The sequence below is a fragment of the Otolemur garnettii genome, unplaced genomic scaffold (genome assembly GCF_000181295.1).
Source record: "Otolemur garnettii isolate 467f Iridium unplaced genomic scaffold, OtoGar3 scaffold00024, whole genome shotgun sequence".
NCBI classification, from domain to species: domain Eukaryota; kingdom Metazoa; phylum Chordata; class Mammalia; order Primates; family Galagidae; genus Otolemur; species Otolemur garnettii.
Window position 1 is genome coordinate 2,269,010 of NW_003852419.1, and position 20,706 is coordinate 2,289,715.

The 20,706-nt window shown below is 48.5% G+C and overlaps 2 protein-coding genes across 2 annotated transcripts in view; one reads left to right on the forward strand and one right to left on the reverse strand.

The window, feature by feature from the left end:
- The window catches only part of ABCG5 (ATP binding cassette subfamily G member 5), a 27,428-nt gene extending 23,832 nt beyond the window's left edge, over positions 1–3,596 (reverse strand). The window contains exons 1-2 of the mRNA XM_003787877.3: positions 3,472–3,596; positions 2,814–2,935 (exon numbers count right to left, since the gene is read on the reverse strand). Coding sequence (XP_003787925.1) covers positions 2,814–2,935; positions 3,472–3,596 — 247 coding nt within the window. The remainder of the gene's footprint in view (positions 1–2,813; positions 2,936–3,471) is intronic.
- A 220-nt stretch (positions 3,597–3,816) lies between these two features.
- Positions 3,817–20,706, forward strand: part of ABCG8 (ATP binding cassette subfamily G member 8) — a 22,158-nt gene continuing 5,268 nt past the window's right edge. Inside the window, exons 1-8 of the mRNA XM_023512059.1 lie at positions 3,817–4,027; positions 8,821–8,925; positions 10,170–10,326; positions 15,571–15,809; positions 16,039–16,171; positions 16,283–16,552; positions 18,897–19,059; positions 19,149–19,329. Of these exons, the coding sequence (XP_023367827.1) occupies positions 3,962–4,027; positions 8,821–8,925; positions 10,170–10,326; positions 15,571–15,809; positions 16,039–16,171; positions 16,283–16,552; positions 18,897–19,059; positions 19,149–19,329 (1,314 nt within the window). The 5' untranslated portion in view covers positions 3,817–3,961. The remainder of the gene's footprint in view (positions 4,028–8,820; positions 8,926–10,169; positions 10,327–15,570; positions 15,810–16,038; positions 16,172–16,282; positions 16,553–18,896; positions 19,060–19,148; positions 19,330–20,706) is intronic.

Consider the following 20,706-nt stretch of genomic DNA (forward strand, 5'->3'; position numbering starts at 1 on the left):
GCCTTAGCCGGTTGAGCTATAGGCGCCAAGCCACAAGTGAATCTTTCTAAATGTAGAATATAAACGTCTTAACACAATAACTAAGAAAAGGACATAAAGGCTATGTTAACCAGGTTGATGAAAATATTTCAAATTGTCTATGAAAACACCACACTGTATCCCATGATTGCATTAATGTACACAGCTATCATTTAATAAAAAAAAAAAGACACCCAATGAAATGTCATTTTATGAAACATTGTAAATAATTCATGGAATTAATTTGTTTACTCATGTATTAAAAAAAAGATTTACTAAGTATCTACTATGTGACTGACCCTATTCTAGGTGTTAAGGATACAACAGGAAAAAAAAAAGACACAGTGGCTCATGCCTGTAAATCCTAGCACTTTGGGAGACTGAGGTGGGAAGATCACTTGGGGCTAGGGGTTTAAAACCAAGCTGAGCAAAAGTGAGACCCTCCCCATCTCTACAAAAAATAGAAAAATTAGCCTGCTGATACATGCCTGTAGTCCCAGCTACTCAGGAGGCTGAGGCAGGTGGATTACTTGAGACCAGGAATTTGAGTTGCAGTGAGCTATGATTACACCACTGCAACCTAACCAAGGTGACAGAGTAAGATTATGTGTCAAAAAAAAAAAATCCCTTGCTTTTATGGAACTTGTGTTCCATTGTGGATTCATGTTCAGTATAAAGGGTAGATGTTGTGATAAAATTGTGGCTAGGTATATCATCAGAAACCAGCCTATACCCCTGGATCAAGAACTTCTCCTGCTGTCCTGCTGGGATGTGCATGAAGCATGACACTGGTCTGAGGGACACAGCTCTGGGACAGTGGAATTCAATTCTCTATTTTTCTTAGAAGTGGAACACACTTCTGAGAAGGGGGTTACATGCCACACTGTTTAATTCTACAGGAGGACTGCAATAAGGGATGAATTATTATAGGGACAACTCAGCCTCTTTTCTTTTTAAAGGAACACATTTTATTTAGCAAAAGGAAAATCAGAATGACCCCCTGGATGTTATGGTATGCATGTGTGTATATAGTGAGAAATCATTTAAGAAATGTAAATACGAGCTGACAGGAAATCCCAGAAAAGTATAGCAGTTTTATTTGGTGCCATGTTCTAATTTGTATCTTGACATCCTCATACCCAAGTATTAGTATTAGGAGTTGGGCATATTAGGAGGTAGTATTGGGAGGTGACTAGGTTGGGAGGAGCCTCATGATTGGGCTGAGTGTCCTAATAAAAAGGGGCTCAAGAGAGACCCCTGCCCCCTTCTGCCACCTGAGGCTAGGGTAAGAAAATAGCAAGCTATGAGACACCAAATCTGCCATCACCTTGGGCTTCCCAGCCTCTAGAACTGTGAGAAATAAATTTCTATTGTTAATAAACCACCCAGTTTATGGTATTTTGTTTTAGCAGCCCATATGAATTAAAATAGCCAGGGAATTCCTTTCTGTTTAATCTTAACAAGTACTATTGCCAAACAGTTATACACCTGCTATAGAAGGTGAATTGCCATGCATCTAACTCCCTGGGTCTAAAGAGGCTGATTCTGCCTACATTTTTTTTTGAGGCAGGGTCTCACTCTGTTGGCCAGAATACAGTGCAGTGGCACTATCATAGCTCCCTGTAACTTCTGATTCTTAGACTCAAACAGTCCTCCCTCCTGAGCCTCTCAAGTAGCTAGAACTACAGGTGCATGCCACCATGCCTGGATCATCATCATCATCATCATCATCATCATCATTTGTAGAGACAGAGTCTTGCTATGTTGCCCAGGCTAATCTCAAACTCTTGGCCTTAAATGATCCTCCTGCCTCAGCCTCCCAAAGTGCTGGGATTATAGGTATGAGCCACTGTACCCAACCCCTGCTCACATTTTATCGTGGACTTAAATTCCCCATCTTAATTGAAGAGAGTAACACAAGTAGCAATTGGGTGGCAATAAATGTCAACAATTTTCAAGTAATAGCTCCATCAAAAGTCTTTTAACCTTAAAATATGCAGGGTAACCCGGTGTAGTGAACACTGTGCTATGCCCACAGATCCCCTCTTCAGGGCCAGTGTACCCATTCCCCAGCTGCTGAGGATTCACAGCTGTGACCCTCCCTTACCCTCAGCCACAAGGAGCTGCCTCACCAAAGGCTGTACCCTGGTCCACAGCAATGACCAGCTGAAGCAGGGACACAAAGGCAAACACTAAATGAAGTCTCAATGTTGTTACTCTGGGAATGAGGAGGAGAAGGATGATGTGGGGAATTGAGTTGGCACATTGCTGGCCTCAGTACAATCTGTATTGTTTAATTGCTTAAGAGGGAAAAAGATGTGCAACAAATATATGTTAAGATCTGGTAAGGCCTGATGTTAATACATCAACATTTTTAATATTATTTTCTATTGTTAACTGTATGTTTGAAATATTTCATAATAAGAAAGGACTGATTAAATTGAAATATGAGGGCTTAGTGGGCATATTTGTGCCTGTTGAATTCCTTTTTCTCTGTCTAGGCAGGGTACAGATGGGGAAGCCGTGTTTACTGAGTACCCCTATACGCTAGGCACGGTGCAAGGGGCCTTCCATACTTTGACATTTGATTTCACTTACAGATTAGGTGGAATTTTAGACTCTTTCAAGGATCTTTCTAAAGATTTCACATTGATACCAGGTTCCATTCACAGTCAGACATGGGAATAAATTTCAAACTTGTGGCCTTCTTACCACAACTTAAGCCTGTTTCTTCACTGTGGATTAGATCAAGCTGAAGCCTCTCTGAGAATTTAGGGAACGCCTTCCCAGCTTACCTGAGCTCCCTAGAATGCACATGATCTGCCCGCTCTCAACGTACAAGGACACGTCTTTGAGGATCTGCCTGTTCCTCTGCTCCCAGCCAGATTTGAGGTCCCACCAGGGCCCGGCGCGATTGCTTTAAAGGAAAGCCCCCCCGAGAAGGCAATGGCAGCATGTGGTCCAGGAAGAGCCAGACCCCTGTCACCCGGCTCTGATCCCAGCTGCACCCACCCCAGTTGGCTCTGGAAAGGCTCCTAGTATGTTCCAACCTTCATGCCCCCTTGTGCAGAGCCTGACCAGCAGGGGTGAAGGCCGTCAGTCATCTGCAGAGAGGACCTGGCTGCAGCTGCTCTGCAGGGTGCCAACCCTGCATTCCTTCCCCATCACCTTCCCAGCACCACCATTCCCCAAGCCCCTCCATTCACACGGGGTGGGTACCGGGAGGGTAAGAGGCAGGGGTGCAGGCTGGTCACTGCTGCCACATTGCTTATGCCTGGGCTGGGCCTGGCTGGAGGAGGGGTGTTCACTGTTCCTAATGTCCCAGGTGCTTCTCCTCTCCTTTCCCCATGCTGTCCACTGAAGAGCCCAAAGTCCCCAGGAAGGCTCCCCCAGTGAGTAGGAAAGGTGGCAGAGGGGGTGAGAGCTCCCCGCCTGCTGGTGGGGGCAGCTTACCTGACGCTGTAGGAGGCATGGAGGACACCCAGGCTGTGCCGAGCCTCCTCCGGGGAGCTCTGGGAGCCTCTGCTCTCTGGGAGTCCTAAGGATCCCCTGGGTGCCAGAGACTGGAGCTTACTCATGGCTAGCACGAAGCAGAGACCCACAACTTTCGTGGTGACGAGTCCCTTTCCAGAGTGGTTTCAGCTGAGGACCCTGTGGCAGACTGCCCTGCCTGCTCCTCTGTGGCCCCAGGCTCCCGGGTGAGACCAGCCTGGAGGCGGAACTGGGATTTGGCCCCAGATGCCGTTATCTGATGAACCTTTAACCTGAGTGTGTAGAATGCAGGCTGCGTGGGTGGGGCTGCCGCGGAGAAAAGGACAGGGCCTGGCATAGACGGGGTCCTTGGTGTCCCTGCTCTAGGAAGCAGAGAGAGGCAGGATTCGCAGGGGCAGGCAACAGCCAGGTCTAAAGGAGTGGCTGTCAACGGACACTGACCTGCCGCCCCATGGCTGAGACAACCGGTGGAGAGGACAGGGGGCTGCAGAACGGAGCCATGCCCCAAGATGCCTCTGTGAGTGACGGGGTTGCCCAGCCCTGGTGGGGGAGCAGTCAGGCCTTCGTCTCTTCTCGCAGGAACTTTCTGTCCCCCCTGGCGACCTAGACTGCAAGTACACGAGCAGGTGGTTGCAGGACTCAATCTCCTGGTGTCAGAGGCTGAGGGAGCAGGGTCAGGGCCTTTGCGGTCACTCCTACCCTAAGGAGTCCCTCCGGGACTCGATGTCCTTGTATGTAACCTGGGCTGATGTAGCTCTTTCCAAATGAAACTCCATCACAGAAACGTGCTTCTGCATAGCAGGGAGTCAGCTGGTGTCTCCTTTGTCTATGAGGCTGTCAGCTAAGAATCTGGTGACAGCAAAGTGATGACGAGACAGGACAATGGATGACTTTTATGGGGATGTCAGAATTTGTGCTCAGAATACAAGTGTAGCCAGGAATCACAGGCTCTAGGAGAGTGCTGGTGGGGGTAGATGGCAGCCGGGTGGCCAGAGGTGGTGAGCTCGGTCTCCTCCCTCGCTTTACCTGAGAAAAATTCGCTGGAGAAATCAGGGTGTGACTTCTAAGCTAAATTAGAAGACAGAAGTGAAGCAGATCCCCCCTCACCCCACATTTCTGTCTTGCCTGTCACGGGGTAGAGAAGAGAAAGACGAGGAAGACTGAGGACTCCCACATAACAGGGACTGCCACAGGCCACCCGGACTGGCCTTGAGATTCCAGGAGCTCATGATTTTCGGTCAGTTCTAAAGTCACTGCCAGTGACTGGCTCTGCTCCCCCAGCACCCCCAAGAGGCAAACCCTGCAGGGAAATTCCTATAACCTGGATAGGACAGAAAGTCTAGGGAATTTGGGAATACTTGTGCCTGGAAGAGCTGGTGTTTCAGCCCCCACAGCTCCCTGGGAGGGGCAAAGAACTGCCAGAGCCTCACACCCTGACACAGGTGCGGGCCCTGCCACCACCAGTTCTCCTCCCGAATCCTCTTACCCAGGTGCTCAGGAATGGTCTGTCCCTAACGGCTATGAGGCTTGAATGGAATGACTGGGGCGGCGTAACCTGTCTAGTATTTTAAAGGTATCAATCAAGCTGCAAACTGTTGAACAAAATAGTTTTACCCTCTTACTCTGACATTCCTTCCTCCCAACCTGGAAGGCCAGTAATGAATTTAGAAATTCTAGGGCCTCTTAGAATAGCAGCCAAAATGTGATGGCACAGGGATCCACTTCCAGCCCAAGCCTGTCCCCATCCCTGCCCACTCCTGTCTCTGTCCCACTCACTATACAGGGATCTCACGAACCTGTGTGGGTGCATGAACCCGAGGGGCACTTCTGGCCTAGGGGCACTCAAGAGGCCTGGGAAGGGTGTGCAGGCTGTAGGGGTGATCTTAGGGACCATTTGCACAGGAAACTCTGGCCTCTTGGTAACTGGGTGACAAGTGCCCTGGGCCCACAACGCTTCACTGTGCAGGAAGAGCAGGACCACAGGAAACTGGGAGAGTCCTCGGCCCAGGTGAGAGCTGTGTGAGATCTCGTCTGAGTATTTCAGTAGGCCCAGGAGCAAGCCCTCTCCCCAGCCCTGGGTCCTGAGCATCACACCATCTCCGGGCTCCTCATCTCAGAACAGGACACTGCTCTGTGCTCCCGGAGTCTCCTTCTTTCCTACTCTTCTGACTGTGGAATTCGATCAGAAGTTAATACAAGGAGAAATTACAGTGTAACCCAGCAGGCGCTGAGCTGGTTACCTACAAATAAACCTGCTTTTGCTTTTTTGGGTGTCACCTGTCAGAAATTCAAGTGACGTTCTGACAGTCATACTGATTAAGATGTCAGCCGAATAGATATTTAAATATTTGAAAAATGCAGAGAATTTGTCAAAACCTCAGGAAGAGTCTAACAAACCCTTCCTGGGAGCCAAGGAAAATATTTAAAAATGGAACAGAAGTTGTCTCCATTTCAGGCATGAATTTTCTTCTTCCAGAAGAAGAGCTGTCTGTGCAGCTCCTGGAAGGCACAGTCCCTCCAGGGTGGTTGAGGTCTGGGCTGGCACACCCCTGCCTCCCTAGCCTAGGGAAGAGCCTGGGTGAGCCTCAGAGCAGGGAGCCAGGCACCTCGCTCCTTCCTCTCAGCTGCCTTCCGTCCCACTGCCTCTGTCCCACAGGCCTCAGCACAATGGACTACTTGGGCTTGAGGTCACCTCTACACGTTGCCCCAGATTCCAAATGTCTGACCTTCCTTTCTCACCTCTCCACCCCTGAATCCAACCTGTGCACCTTGTGGCCTACAGAAGCAATTTCTAAGCTCATTTATATCTGATGCCAATTATATTATGTCATTTATATCTTATGCCAATATCTGATGCCTCCTGCAGATATTTTCTTTAAAAAGTATAATGATGACAACGGGATGTGTGCTGGCCCCAAGGAGTCTCTCAGCAATTTGATACAATTTCTGGTAGTTTAATAGAATCACACAAAACTAGGCAGCGTGTCTGTGGTCACAGAGGTGACCTGCCAGAGGCCAGCAGCTACCTGAGCTGCCTTCATCTCTCTAGGGTGTCATTCTTCACCCCAAAGGGTGCAAACCCTCTCACCGCCCCTCCCCACCTCTCCCTCCTGCTTTGGTGCATTGCCAGCTGGAAGTGGATGAAACGTTGGTGGGAACTTGAGTTCACTGGCTTGCTTTCTCAATTTGAAAACATATTGTGAAATTTTTCAGACAGATCAATTTAAAGAGTGGTGATCTCCCATGTACTTGCACTGATTGCCAAAAGCTGAAGCCTTACCCCGGTCCCCCCTCCGTGTCCCCTTTCCCCTTATATGTCTCTTGTTCCCCAGAGATAAGCCCTCTCCTGAAGTAGGTGTTTATCTTCCTCGTGTTTTTCCTATAGAATTTTGGGTTTTTACGGTGACGATTCAAACATCAAACAGTATAAGTAGCTTGGGTCTGCTGTTTGTCCTTCTCTCTCAGAACTCAGGGGGCTACCAGAGTGGGCCGCCAGCAGACTGTCACCTGTATTTCTTTCTTTCCACCTCTTCTGGTCTGGAATGTTCTTTCCTAGGACTTCTTACCTTCACCATTGCCTTACCTTCACAATAGCCGGAAGTTATTGTCTGGTTAGCTGTAAATCATGCTGTTTTCCACTCTGGAATGCGTGTGCATTGTGAAAACAGTGAAAATAAACCTTTGATCAGATGCTTGAGGTCAGCCTGCTCATGTGCCTGGTCACCTGGCTCCGTCCTAACCACCTGTCTCACCTGTCAAAGACATTCTCACCATCACATTCCAAACTCTCAGCCTGAATGAAGAGTATTATGGACTCGCAGTAAATGTTTGTTGTGTGTCTGATTGATTGAAGGGATGCAGCAGCATGAGAATGGCAGCTCTGGGGGAGAGGTCTGCAGGAACTTGTTAATAAATACATACTTGTTACTGCACTATGGGAATGAAAGAAAATTGAACGCATTAAAAACTGGAAACCTTCCTAGTCAGGTTCTTCCTTTGTTTGGGCCTTCATGATTTAAATGATTGAATTGTTCAAATAGAAGGAATTCAGGGCGGGTGCAGCCGCTTGCCTGTAATCTCAGCACTCTGGGAGACTGAGGCAGGTGGATCTCTTGAGCTCAGGAGTTTGAGATCAGCCTGAGCAAGAGTGAGCCTCCCGCCCCCGTCTCTAAAAATAGCCAGGCATTGTGAGGTGAGGGTGCCTGTAGTTCCAGCAACTCAGGAGGCTGAGGCAAGAGAATCACTTGAGCCCAAGAGTTTGAAGTTGCTGTGAACTATGATGCCATGGCACTCTACCAAGGGCGACAAAGTGAGACTTTGTCTCAAAAAAAAAAAAAGAAGGAATTCAGCTCTTCAGATCTGTAGATGGTTAATACCATTCATAAGTATCAGTTGACACCATGAAACATTGATTTGTTTGATGTACTTTCAAATATACCAACACTGAACACCAATGACATCATGACAGTGGTGGTGATGCCATTGCAGGGACTTCTGAAATTTCCCTTCCTTCATTCCTTCCTTCCTCCCTGCCTCCTGCCCTCCTTCCCTCTTTCTCTCCCGCCTTCCCTCCTTTCCTTCCTTCTGTCCTTCCCTCTTTATTTTTTTCTTTCTTTCTTTCTCTGTTAGCCTGGCTAGAGTGCAATGGCATCATCACAGCTCACTGTAATCAAAACTCCTAAGCCCAAGGGATTTTCCTGCCTTGGCCTCCCAGAGTGCTAGGATTACAGGCATGAGCCACCACGCCTGGCTTCAACAGCATTCTCAATGACTTTGTTGCACAAAATTCCTTGACTTCTCAGGATGGTGTCTTCACAAGTATTAAGCATTAACTTGACCTTGACCTTAGCTATTTTGCTCTCATGTGCTGCATATTGTGATATCTATCTGGCATTAGAAATTGTTAAGCCAAATTCAAGGAAGAGAAAGTTAAAGGCCGAGGGTTTGCCAGCTCCTAGCTCAGATTTTCCAGAGCACCAAACCTCACAGATCTCTCTCCAGCCCAAAGTCTGGATCTCATTTTCCGTCAGCTGCATGGGTTCAGGCTCTACCAGACTGAGGTTTAGGTTCTCAGGACAGGAGCCGTCCTGGGAGAATTCCCAGGGCTCTCCCTAAAGGAGATGGGCCTTCACCAATGTTTGTATTTTCTCCAAGTCTTGGGCTCCACCAGCACAACTCGTCTCTTACCAATCTGCGATCTCAGGCACATCAGCCGTAAGAAGCTGCTCTTACCCCTCCGTCCCTCCCCCTGTCTTCTCCTTGTCTTCAGTCACCTCCAAAGGGGAGCCCCTCACCTGTCTTGTCTCCCAGCAGGGCCTCCAGGACAGCTTGTTCTCCTCTGAAAGTGACAACAGCCTGTATTTCACCTACAGTGGCCCTCCCAACACCCTGGAGGTCCAGGACCTCAGCTACCAGGTAGAGGCATTCCTGGGATCAAGGGGAGAGGAGTGGGCAGGGAGGGAAAGATGAGCCCACCCTGCAAATCCTCCACCCGCAGACACAGCCCAGTCCGGCTGAACCTCACATGTCAGGTGCCGCATGTGCCGTCTATGACACTTGCTATAGCTGGAGGCTGAGAGGCAGGAGAAAAGAAGGAGATCCATGTGGAAACTGGATCCATAAGGAAGACTGTGGAGTCTGTAACAGAAGGCCTCGAGATCACTTTTTAACTTCATATTTTGAAATACTTTTACATTTTTGGAAAAGTTGCAAAAATAGTCCAGCATTCTCATATATCCTTTGTCCAACTTTCCGTAATGTTAACTCCTTGCGCCCCCATAGCATAATTATCAAAACTAAGGAATTCACAATGTACAATGCTAATAACTAAAGTCTTACATACCCTTATAATAATTATCAAGCTAAGACATTAACAATGTACAACACAGACTTTATTCAGGCTTCATTCATTTTTATATCTTTTTCACAAATAAAATAAACTCTCTCTGGAGCTAATAAAACATCCAGAGTGCAGGGACAACCACCGGCATTTGGAGGCTCTCGGGAATTCCCTGGTCAGATTCAAGGACCTACTCCCAAACCTCCTCCGAGGCAGGTAACATGTTGCTCAGATGGAACTTGGTGGGGCCCGAGATGGTGACTCCCAGAGGCCCGAGTGTGCTTCCTGGGTGTGTGAGTTAAGACAAGCCAACGAACCACACCATAACCTTTCTTGGCTCTGCCACTTACTAGCTATGTAAACTTGAGTGAGTTACTTAACTTCTCTGAACCTCCCTGTAAGACAGGGATTCTAAAAGTACCTACGGTATAGGTTTACAGTGCTGATGGAATGAGATAGCAGATGCGAGGCAGTTAACATTGGGTCTTGCACGTAGTAAACACTTGATACATTAGTAGTAGTAGTAAGTGAAGACATGTTGCTTCATGTTGTATTTTTATTTCTGCTCTGCAATTGCTCATGTTTTCTATTCCCCTTATCTTCAGACTCGGGAACAACACTTTGAGTTGTTAACATAGGTTGGGGGCCGGCCTCTGTGTTTGGTAGAATTCGGGTAGGGGTGCCTCGGGCCTGTTGCGTATTAGCAGAGGGATGTTCCCTGCAGAAAGGGGCCCATCCAAGGCACAGGGGTTGAACAGAAGTGGCTGAAACCCTCTGAGCCATTCAGCTCTCTAGGAAACTTTCCAATGTCACCCCACAGGTGGACGTGGCCACCCAGATGTCTTGGTTTGAGCGGCTGGTTCAGTTCAAGATGCCATGGACATCTCACAACAGCCAAGATTCCTGTGACCTGGGCATCCAAAACCTGAACTTGAAAGTGAGAAGTGGGCAGATGCTGGCCATCATAGGAAACTCAGGTACCATTTAAGGCTGGATTTTCTCTCTCCTGAGGGATGCAGAATGGTCTTTCAAACAGACAAATGCTTCTTATGGAACTCTTTGCTGACTAGTAGAATAACATGGGACATGGTTAAGAGCAGACGTTCTGGGTCACACAGACTTGGGCTCAAATCCTGGCTCCTCTGTTTTTGAGCTCGTAGATAGTTGCTGTTGTGAGGAGCCATGAGTGCACCTCTTGTCGACCTGAAGCTGCAGCCTGAGCAGCTGTCTTTGGTTAACAGCTGCACTGAAAGATCGTGGTCAGACAGCCCCCACACAAGCAGCTATGGTCAGACAGCCCCCACTACGATCTCATAGGGTCCCTCCAGAATCTTAGCACAACCTTTAACTATTTGCAAAGAGCCAGATTCTTGGACTGCCTCACAGAGTCCCTTCCACAGGACAAATTTGAAATTATAGAACATCTGAGCTGAAAAGGGGCTTGGAGAACAGAGTTCATTCTCCTCATCGTGTTCTGCCTTTCTTTCTCCTACCAGTTTGGAAGTGTTTTTAGAGGAAGGTTTTCAAATTATCTACTCTTCGGTATTTCTAGAATGTCCTCCTGCCCCTACACACATACACACACACACACACTCCCCTACATTAAACAGGTAGGAGACTCAAGCCTGGGGAAGTTGAGTGATTCTCTTAAAAATACACTTTTAATGCAGAGCCAGAACCAGAACTTTGGCCTTCTGCTTCTCACATCAAGGCATTTCTCCCTGGAATGCCCTTACATAGTCTTAGAGCACTTTATACCTTTTAATTAATTATTTCCAGAGATAGCAATTACTCAACTTCTTGGACACCTGCTCCAAGCTTTTACATTCTTCTGATAGAAAAGCTATTTATTGTCTAACCAAAGATCAAATGAGATCCTGTGTGTAAGTGCTCTTTGTCACTGTACCAACATGTAGTCAATAAGTCCTTCCCACTTTGGCCCTGTCCCTGAAATCTTGATCTAAAGAAGAAAAGAGTGGATCCCTCAAGGACCTACTATTTTATTTTTATTTGTAATTTCTAGTAGCTCTTCTTGTTATACCTAACTTTTCTTTCTGAATTGAGCATCTAGGAGACACATGGGCCCTACTTAGCATCACTATGATTAATACTCGGTACAGACAACCCTCTAACTCTTAGTAGCCCTGATTTGTGATTGAGGAAAGTGAAGTTCAGAGAGGCTGAGCAGGAATTATATTAAATAGTTTCTAGGTCTTTTGACTCTAGGTTCAGGGTTGTTTGGCTCCAGGTTCACTTCACTATGTTAAAAGAAATACTTTAGATTTGGCACCTGTAGCTCAGTGGCTAGGGTGCCAGCTGCATACACTGGAGCTGGAGGGTTCGAATCCAGCCCGGGCCTGCCAAACAACAATGACAACTACAACCAAAAAAAATAGCCAGGTGCTGTGGCAGACATCTGTAGTCCCAGCTACTTGGGAGGCTGAGGCAAGAGAATTGCTTGAGCCCAAGGGTTTGAAGTTGCTGTAAACTGTGACGCCATGGCACTCTACCCAGGGCAACATAGACTCTGTCTCAGAAAAAAAAGAAGAAGAAGAAAAGAAATACTTTAGACAATTACAATTGAGCAAAGTTTATTTGAGCAAACAATGATCCTTGCATAGGCAGCATTCAGGGCCAAGAAAGGCTCAGAGAGCGCCACCCAGCAATGTGGGAAAGCAATATTTATAGACAGAAAAAGGACATACAGAAACAGCTTGACTGGTTATAACTCAGAGTAACCAGTATTTGGGCATCATCTGACAAGGCCATTGATCTGACCAGTTGACAGCTTGTGATTGTCTGAAGTTTGGCTATCAAGAATGGCTGAGCCTCAGCAATTTGTCTCAGCCAACCTCTATCTTAAGCTAAACTCATGGTTAGGTTACAGCTTGTTTACGTACTAACACTGCAGTTCCCTCCATAGGAACTCCAAATATGGAAGCAATCTCAAGCCAAATTTAATTTAACAGCTAACGTTATTATTTTTCCTTTTTTCAAGAAAGTTTATTTCAGTACATTATGAGGGTACCTACATTTTGGTTACATATTTTGCTTTTGTGAATTTTAAGTCAAAGTTACAGGTGTGCCCTTCACTCAGAAAGTGTGTGATACCCTCCCCCTTCTTCCCCTTCTCCCTACTAGAATTTCACTGAGTTTTGTTTCCTGTAAGCACGTAGGTGTTGATCAACTAGTTTCAATTTAGTATGGAGTACGTGTGGTGTCTGTTTTTCCATTCTTGCAATACTTCACTTAGAAGAATGGTCTCCAATTCCACCCAGGTTGTTACAAAAGATACTAGATCATCATCTCCTTTATGGCTGAGCAGTCCTCCATGGGATACAGAGATCATATTTTATTAATCTATTCAGGTATCGATGGGCATGTGGGTTGTTTCCACATCCTTGTGCTCCTATGAACATTCAAGTTCAAGCATCTTTATTATAGCACGTCTTTTTTTCCTTTGGGTAAATACCCTAAATAGTTAGGTAAATACCTAAGTAGAAGAATTATAGGATCAAATGGCACATGAAATTATTTAAATGATTTCTCTCTCTTTTTTTTTAGTTAGAGTCTCACTTTGTTATGCTCGGTAGAATGCTATGGCATCACAGCTCACAACAACCTCAGACTCCTGAACTCAAGTGATTCTCTTGCTTCAGCCTCCCGAGTAGCTGGGATTACAGGCACCCTCCACAATGCATGGCTACTTTTAGAGTCAGGGTCTCACTCTAGCTCAGGCTGGTCTCGAACTCATGAGCTCAGGTGATCTGCCTGCCTCGGCCTCCCAGAGTGCTGGATTATAGGCATGAGCCACTTTGTCCAGCCTGATTCATTCATTCATTCCTCCCTCCCTCCCTTCTTTCCTTTTAAAAGTGTCTCACTCTGTCATCCATGCTAGAGTGCTGTGGGGTCAGCTTAGCTCATAGCAACCTCAAACTTCTGGCTTTAAGTGATCCTCAGCTTCCCAAGTAGCTGGGACTACAGGCATCCTCCATGATACCCAGTTAATTTTTCTATTTTTAGAAGAGACAAAAGGCTCCTGTAGCTCAAGTGGCTAAGACGCCAGCCACATACACCAGAGCTGGCGGGTTCAAATCCAGCCCAGGCTCACCAAACAACAATGACAACTACAACCAAAAAATAGTGGGGCGTTGTGGCGGGTGCCTGTAATCCCAGCTACTTGGGAGGTGAGGCAAGAGAACCGCTTGAGCCCAAGAGGTTGAGGTTGCTATGAGCTGGGACGCCACGGCACTCTACCCAGGGCTACAGCTTGAGACTCTGTTTCAGAAAAATAAAGAAGAGACAGGGGTCTCACTCTTGAACAGACTGGTTTCAAATTAAGTGCTCCAGGGATCCTTCCACAGTGCTAGAATTATAGGTGTGAGCCACTGTGCCTGTATGAAATTATAAAAATGATTTCTTAGATTTATCAATTATACTTCCTGTGACTTTTGCTGTGCACACACACCCTGAGAATGCTGGTCATAATTTTAAAAATATAAATAAAAGCAGCCCCAAGTATTGTAGTTTCTTCTACAGAATCAGCAATGCCAAAAGTGTTTTTTAATTAATGAATTTACTGATTCCAGCCATTTTACAAGGGTCCAGAATGCCTATGGATTTTCTTCCTGGTTCATAGAGGGTCTGCCTCATGGACCCAGCCTCCTCTATTGGAAAGGCTGCTCACAGCTCTATGTTTTGCTAAGGAACTGCAGCCTTCCTGCTCTCCAAGTGGGACTCTTGCAGCACCTGTGAATGCTGGCCAAGTCCCCTGCACTCCCAGAGCCTGCATGGAAGCCCTCTTCCCTGGTTTCTCTGCCGGCTAATTTGCTCCACTTCCATACTAAAGATGCTTAACTGAAGTGTGCCCAGGAGGCAGCGTGAAGGCTCCTTTCTCCCTGACAGTCTCTGGGCAGGAACCAGAAGTATCACATGAGGCTGTTTTTCTGCTTTCGGTTTTTGTGCTGGTGCTGTGAGGCTGCAGGTACGTGGCATGTGGCAAAGAGGACTTGTCATGCGTTGTTTATCGGCACTTTCCTTGTTTGAAAACAAATTGGAAAACTTGCTCTCCACAAGGAATATCTAGTCAGGAAACCAAACCCCACCCAGGGGAATGAGCTCATTCCCAGCTCAATGATAGGGTGATGTTCTCAGTGCTTGAGCCCAATTTGCACTCAGTTTTTTATTTTATTTTATTTTATTTTTTATTTTTTTGAGAGTCTAGCTCTGTTGCCCAGGCTAGAGTGCAGTGGCATCATCATAGTTCACTGAAACCTTAAGCTCCTGGGCTCAAGCAATCGTCCTGCCTCAGCCTCCTAAGTAGCTGGGACTACAGACACCCACCACCACGCCCAGCTAGTTTTTCTATTTTTAGTAGAAACGGGGTCTCCCTCTTGCTCAGGCTAGCATTCACAGTTTTTTTTTTTTTTTTAAGCATTCACAGTTTTAAATAGCTATCGAAAAAAGGCTCATGGAATGCTTTTGGAAATTAGATCTTATTTGATGCTGACTTCCCTGAATCAATGATGGGTACGTCATTCAGAAGTAGATGGTGGTAACTTGAACACAATGGATCTTTTCTTTCAAGAGAGTTAAAAAATACCACTGATTAAAAATAAGAGAGGGAAGCATGTAGATATAGTCAGAACATTTGTGTGCGTTGTGCTATAGTTTAAAAATCATTTCCACACTGTTATTTCTCTATTTTTCTCCCTTATTTCTCAAAATAAGTTCTGGTTTTGCATTTTTAAAAAATACCCTATAAATACTCTGACTTAGTCCTCACAGAGCCAGCTTCTGAGCCAAATGACATTGAATAATGAAATGTTGCTGGCGTGTTTGCCAGCCAAAAATAGTTAACACTAGCCTTGCTTGGAGAGAAATGGCATTGATTAGTGGTGAGAGGGACAAATGCTCTAAGTACCACAGGCCTGTGGCAGCCAGGACCCCCACCCTCTCTGGTTGTGCAGCTATTGACTAACCTGGCCTGAAGCCCCAGCATCAATGTGCTCCCAGACACCCAAGGATGCTCAAGCTGGCTGCAGAGTGCCATGAGCTGGGTCTGCCCCATCTAGTCTAGGAGCTGGGCCACCTCTCTAGGGGCTAGTCATCTCTGCAACGACAGAACAGTCCAGCGTGCAGAAGAGTGTGCAGGGAGCAGTGGCTGCTAGCCTGACCGCACAGAAGCTCTGCTCTCAGGGATGTCCCTGATGGCTTCACAGGCTGTGGGAGAGCCTCACTGCTGGACGTGATCACCAACCGAGGCCACGGTGGCAAGATCAAATCAGGCCAGATCTGGATCAATGGGCAGCCCAGCACACCTCAGCTGGTGAGGAAATGTGTGGCCCACGTGCGCCAGCATGACCAGCTGCTCCCCAATCTGACAGTCCGAGAGACCCTGACCTTCACTGCCCAGATGCGCCTGCCTAGATCCTTCTCCCTGGCTCAGCGTGACAAAAGGGTAAGCCCCATCCCTCCCTGCCCTGCCTCAGGGCCCAGGCATAGGAAGCAACCCAGCTCATCGTCCACTCCCCGAACAAGTCCACTAGGGGCTCCCCCTGTCCTCAGCCCGGTGAGGTCCTTTCCTTTAAAATGAAACCAGTGGAGCAAGAGTTTTGACATGTTGGGTCACATGTCCAGCCCCAAGGGAAGCCCTCAGAGGTAGCCTCAGAGCTGCCCTCTCCCCACAGGTGGAGGATGTGATCGCGGAGCTGCGGCTGCGACAGTGTGCGGACACACCCGTGGGCAATGTGTACCTGCGGGGAGTGTCGGGGGGCGAGCGGAGGAGAGTCAGCATCGGGGTACAGCTCCTGTGGAATCCAGGTGAGGGGTGTGGGGGCCAGACGGGGGCAGTGGGGCCTGCATCCCCGGCTCAGGCGTGGCTTGGTCCAGCCAGAGTCCTGCTAACTCTGTAGGCCCCTCTCTTTTGGGAAGGAATCCTGATTCTGGATGAACCCACCTCTGGGCTCGACAGCTTCACAGCCCACAACCTGGTGAAGACCTTGTCGCGGCTGGCCAAGGGCAACAGGCTGGTGCTCCTCTCCCTGCACCAGCCCCGGTCAGACATCTTCAGGCTGTTTGACTTGGTCCTGCTCATGACGTCTGGCACCACCGTCTACCTGGGGGCAGCCCAGCACATGGTCGAGTATTTCACCACCATTGGCTACCCCTGTCCTCGGTACAGCAACCCCGCTGACTTCTATGGTGAGCCAGCAAGGCTAGTGGCCAGGAACCTATGCCCCAGACACCACCAGAGCCTGCTAGAAAGATTCAGAAGAAAATCTGTTGGGGGCTTCAGAAAAGAAAAAAGGGGGGGGTGCTTCTGGGCAGAGCAGAGTAGACGACATGGGTCAGCGTGCTGAGTATCAGATGCTGGAAATGAGGATGTGAACAAAGCAGCCGCTGACAGAGAGCCACCCTTCTGTGCATGACAGATTAGAAACTCCCGGGAGCTCAGTGACAGGAGGGACAGAATCCCGGGGGCCTGGGTTAAATTCTCAACTATGGCCTTTATTCAAACTCTGCAGAGAAACATAGGCTCTTTAAGGTCAGAAAGTCACCAGGAAATCTTAAGACTGTGCCCTGGTGATCCCACAGAGGCAGGGAGCCTGAAGGTGCAGATGGCAGGGAGGGGCAGGGCACGGGCTGGCTCAGGTCCTTTTCAGTGGTCTCGGCCAATGAATCTCTGAACAGGATACTTGCTCTGGCAGCCCTAGACGTGGCTTCTGAGTGGGTCCTGAGGTCTCAGCATGTTACGCTCAGGAGAGCAGGAGCCACTTTCCTTCATGGGGTGATGGGGGGTACTTGCCTTCCCAGGTATCTGCCCTGAAAGCAGGAAGCTGGATTTTGAGTGTCAGGACGGGTATGGCTGTTGGACAGGCAGGACTGTTGTATCGGGGTGAAGTGGCTACATGACTTGTCCCTTGAGTCACCAGGAGCCTCAGGTTCCTCCTGGGATGGCAAGGGCAGCAAGAGCCTGTAAATATAGTGACAGGGACCATCTCCTTGAAGGCACATGCTGGGTCCAAAAGTGCCAGGATCCCGAGGGTCTCCTGTTTGACTCTCACATTCCTGCCAGGCCAAGGGTGTCTCCGTCTTTATAGAGGGAAAGACCAGAGTCCAAAGAGTGTGAGGCACAGAACTGGGCTCGGTGTCCAGTCCCCACCCCTGACTCCTGGGTCAGCAGCCCCTCCTGACTCCTGGCATCCTAAATCATCTTCTACCCTGCCCCCAGGGGATTGGCTGCCCCTTGCCCTGTGTATTCAGACTTGGCATGAACTCATGCAGGGGTCATTGCCCTCACTGTGCTCAGGTGTCAGACTGGCCTCCTACCAGTGTGTCGTCCTCAGGCCAGCCACCCCTGAATAGGGGCAAAGGGCACCTGCCAGCCTGGCCACTAGGGAACAATCTGAAGTAACCCCGGAGAGGGGTTACTAGAGGTCAAATGCATGTAGGCCTGAAAACTCCTTTCCTTTATTTTATATTAATATTCAAGGTGGCAGTGCTCTTGCCTATGGGCCCTGGTTCAGGAACCTCTCACCAATCTAGGGTGCAGGAACTATATGGGGCTTTGAAGTACCCAGAAAATTAGGTGTTTTAAGCTATAGTCCTGCACACTAGGGAGATACCTCAGGATTAATCAGACCCACCCAGACAAGATCCTGTCTTGAGATGTGTTGTGAAATGGAAGAGGGAAGAGGAAGAGAGGTGAAGAAGTAACCCCCAAGCAAACCAAGCCTCTGAGGAGGGAGTGGAGGGCCGGTGGGCAGCCGTGGGCCTGGAGTGAGGTGAGTGGAGGGAGGCCCTGGCTGTGGCTAGCTGGGGTCCGCCTTTTCTGGACCCACCCTGCCAGGGCCTTGGAGGTTGAGGCAGAAGCTAGGAGAGGAGGGCTGTGATGTGGGGCTGCCAGGTGCTCCCCCACAGGGCAGTGTTCCCCCAGATTGAGGAGGAGGGTGCCGGTCAGCTTTGTTCTCCAGCTCCCTCCCTGGGGCAGAGCAGCTGTCCAAGGGGCAGTGAGAATTCCACTTAGAGTTGGCTGATCCCTGGAACCCTCCACCCAAACATTCTCCTGTTTGGGCTGCTTTGGGCAGGCTGCTTATGGGGCCAAATTATTAATTTACAATGAGATAGAACTAGCAGGTGCCTGACTCTCAGGCTCGCTTGACCAGGCCACCTATTCCCCACGGGCAGACACCCCTGGAAGGTGAGTCCTCATTAAAAGCTTCCTGGACAGCTGGAGTGAAAGTCAGGGCACACCCGCAACGCGGCCTTGGCTCTGAAGGCTGCTGGTCTGTCCTGGGATGTTCCCAAAATGAGCCTAAGTGGTGGGACAGGGCTCAAGGTGTCTGCAGGTGTCTGCTTCCTGACAGATGTGGTCAGGGTGGGGGATCGCTGCCAGGATTCTCTGCGTCTCTTTACTCCGACCACTGCTTCATGGGTCACCCTCAGAGGGTGGGCAGTATGTCCTGAAGCCCCTTGGGGACTGACCAATGTTGTGGGCTTGGTGTCAGGGACCAGCTGCCCATGGCCCCGCATCCTCTGCTTACAGTGGACTTGACCAGCATCGACAGGCGCAGCAGAGAGCAGGAAGCGGCCACCAGGGAGAAGGCTCAGTCACTTGCAGCCTTGTTTTTAGAAAAAACACACGGCTCAAATGACTTTCTGGGGAAGGCAGAGGTGAGGGAACTCGACGTGGGCCCTTGTGCAAAGAGGTAAGGTAAGGGGGGCCTGGGGCTGTGCGAAGGATGCTGCCTGCAAGAGGTAGCCACACTCTTGACAGAGGCTCATCCTCTCCCTCCAGCAGCCTGGCCCTTCCGCTGGACACCAAGATCCTCCGAGCGCCCGCTAAGCTTCCTGGGGCTGTGCAGCAGTTTACCACTCTGATCTGGTACCTGTCCGTCATTTCATTTCTCCCCCCCCCCAAAGTCTTTGTATATCCCTTTCTATGTAAAGTCAATTTGAGCAAAGAAGAAAAAGGTAGAGTCATTTGAAAAAACAGCATCCTAGGGACCAGCCCAGTGAGCACACCAAACACTACTGTTACTTTTCTTTTATTCTTTTTTTTGTTTGTTTCACTTAAGACAAAAATCTCACTCTGTTGTCCCAGGCTAGAATGCGATGGAGCCCTGTTGTCAGCCTGGCTCACAGCGATCTTGAACTCCAGGTTCCAGCTATCCTCCTGCCTCAGCCTCCCAAGTAGCTAGGATTACAGGTGTCTGCCACAAAGCCTGACTGATTTTTTCTCTTTTTAGTAGAGACAGGGCCTTACTCCTGCTCAGACTGGCCTCAAACTCCTGAGCTCAAGCAGTCCTCCCATTTCAGCCTCCCAGAGTGCTAGGATTACAGGCAGGAGCCTCCATACCTGGCCACTTTTTTTTTTTTTGAGACAGAGTCTTATCACGTCACCCTGGGTAGAGTGTCGTGGCGTCACAGCTCACAGCAACCTCCAACTCTTGGGCTTAAGCGATTCTCTGCCTCAACCTCCCAAGTAGCTGAGACTACAGGCGCCCACCACAATGCCCAGCTATTTTTTTGTTGTAGTTGTCACTGTTGTTTGGCAGGCCTGGGCTGAGTGCAAACCCACCAGCCTCTGTGTATGTGGCTGGTGCTCTGGCCACTGTGCGCCAAGGCGCCAAGCCCCAGCCACTTTTACTTTATTCTTTAAGCAAAATTAAAATATCCTTACTGCCTGGCTGACCATAGAAATAGCATAGGGTCATCTTGAAAAATCCAGACATTATAGGAGAATCTCAAGTGGAAAGGGAAAGCCTTGGTCACACCAGTTCTCAAAGACAACCAGACCCAGCTGGTTGGTGTGTGTCTTTCTAGGTGTTTCCATGCACGTAAACATTTCAACACCGAGTGGATCACACTCTGTCTCCCCTTCTGTAACTGGCTTCCTGTCAGGATAGTGCCTCCACTTTTTGTCTGGTGGATCTTCCTCAGATGACAAACCATGATCCACTCACCCACCAAATCCACATCGATGGTCAGATCATTTTCAGGCTTTTGCTGTTATGAATACTGCTACAGCAAGCCCCTATGTCTGTGCATCTTTATGGACTTAATTGATTTTTTTTTTTTCAGAATAATTTCTTTAAGTAAAATTGCCAGGCTGGGCGTGGTGGCTCAGGCCTGTAATCCTAGCATTTTGGTAGGCCAAGACAGGTGGATTGCTTAAGTTCAGGAGTTTAAGACCAGCCTGAGCAGGAATGAGAGACACATTGTCTCTACTAAAAACAAACCAGTTGGCTCAGTGCCTGTGGCTCAAGTAGCTAAGGTGCCAGCCACATACACCTAAGGTGGCGGGTTCAAATCCAGCCCAGGCCTGCCAAACAACGACAGCTGCAACCAAAAAA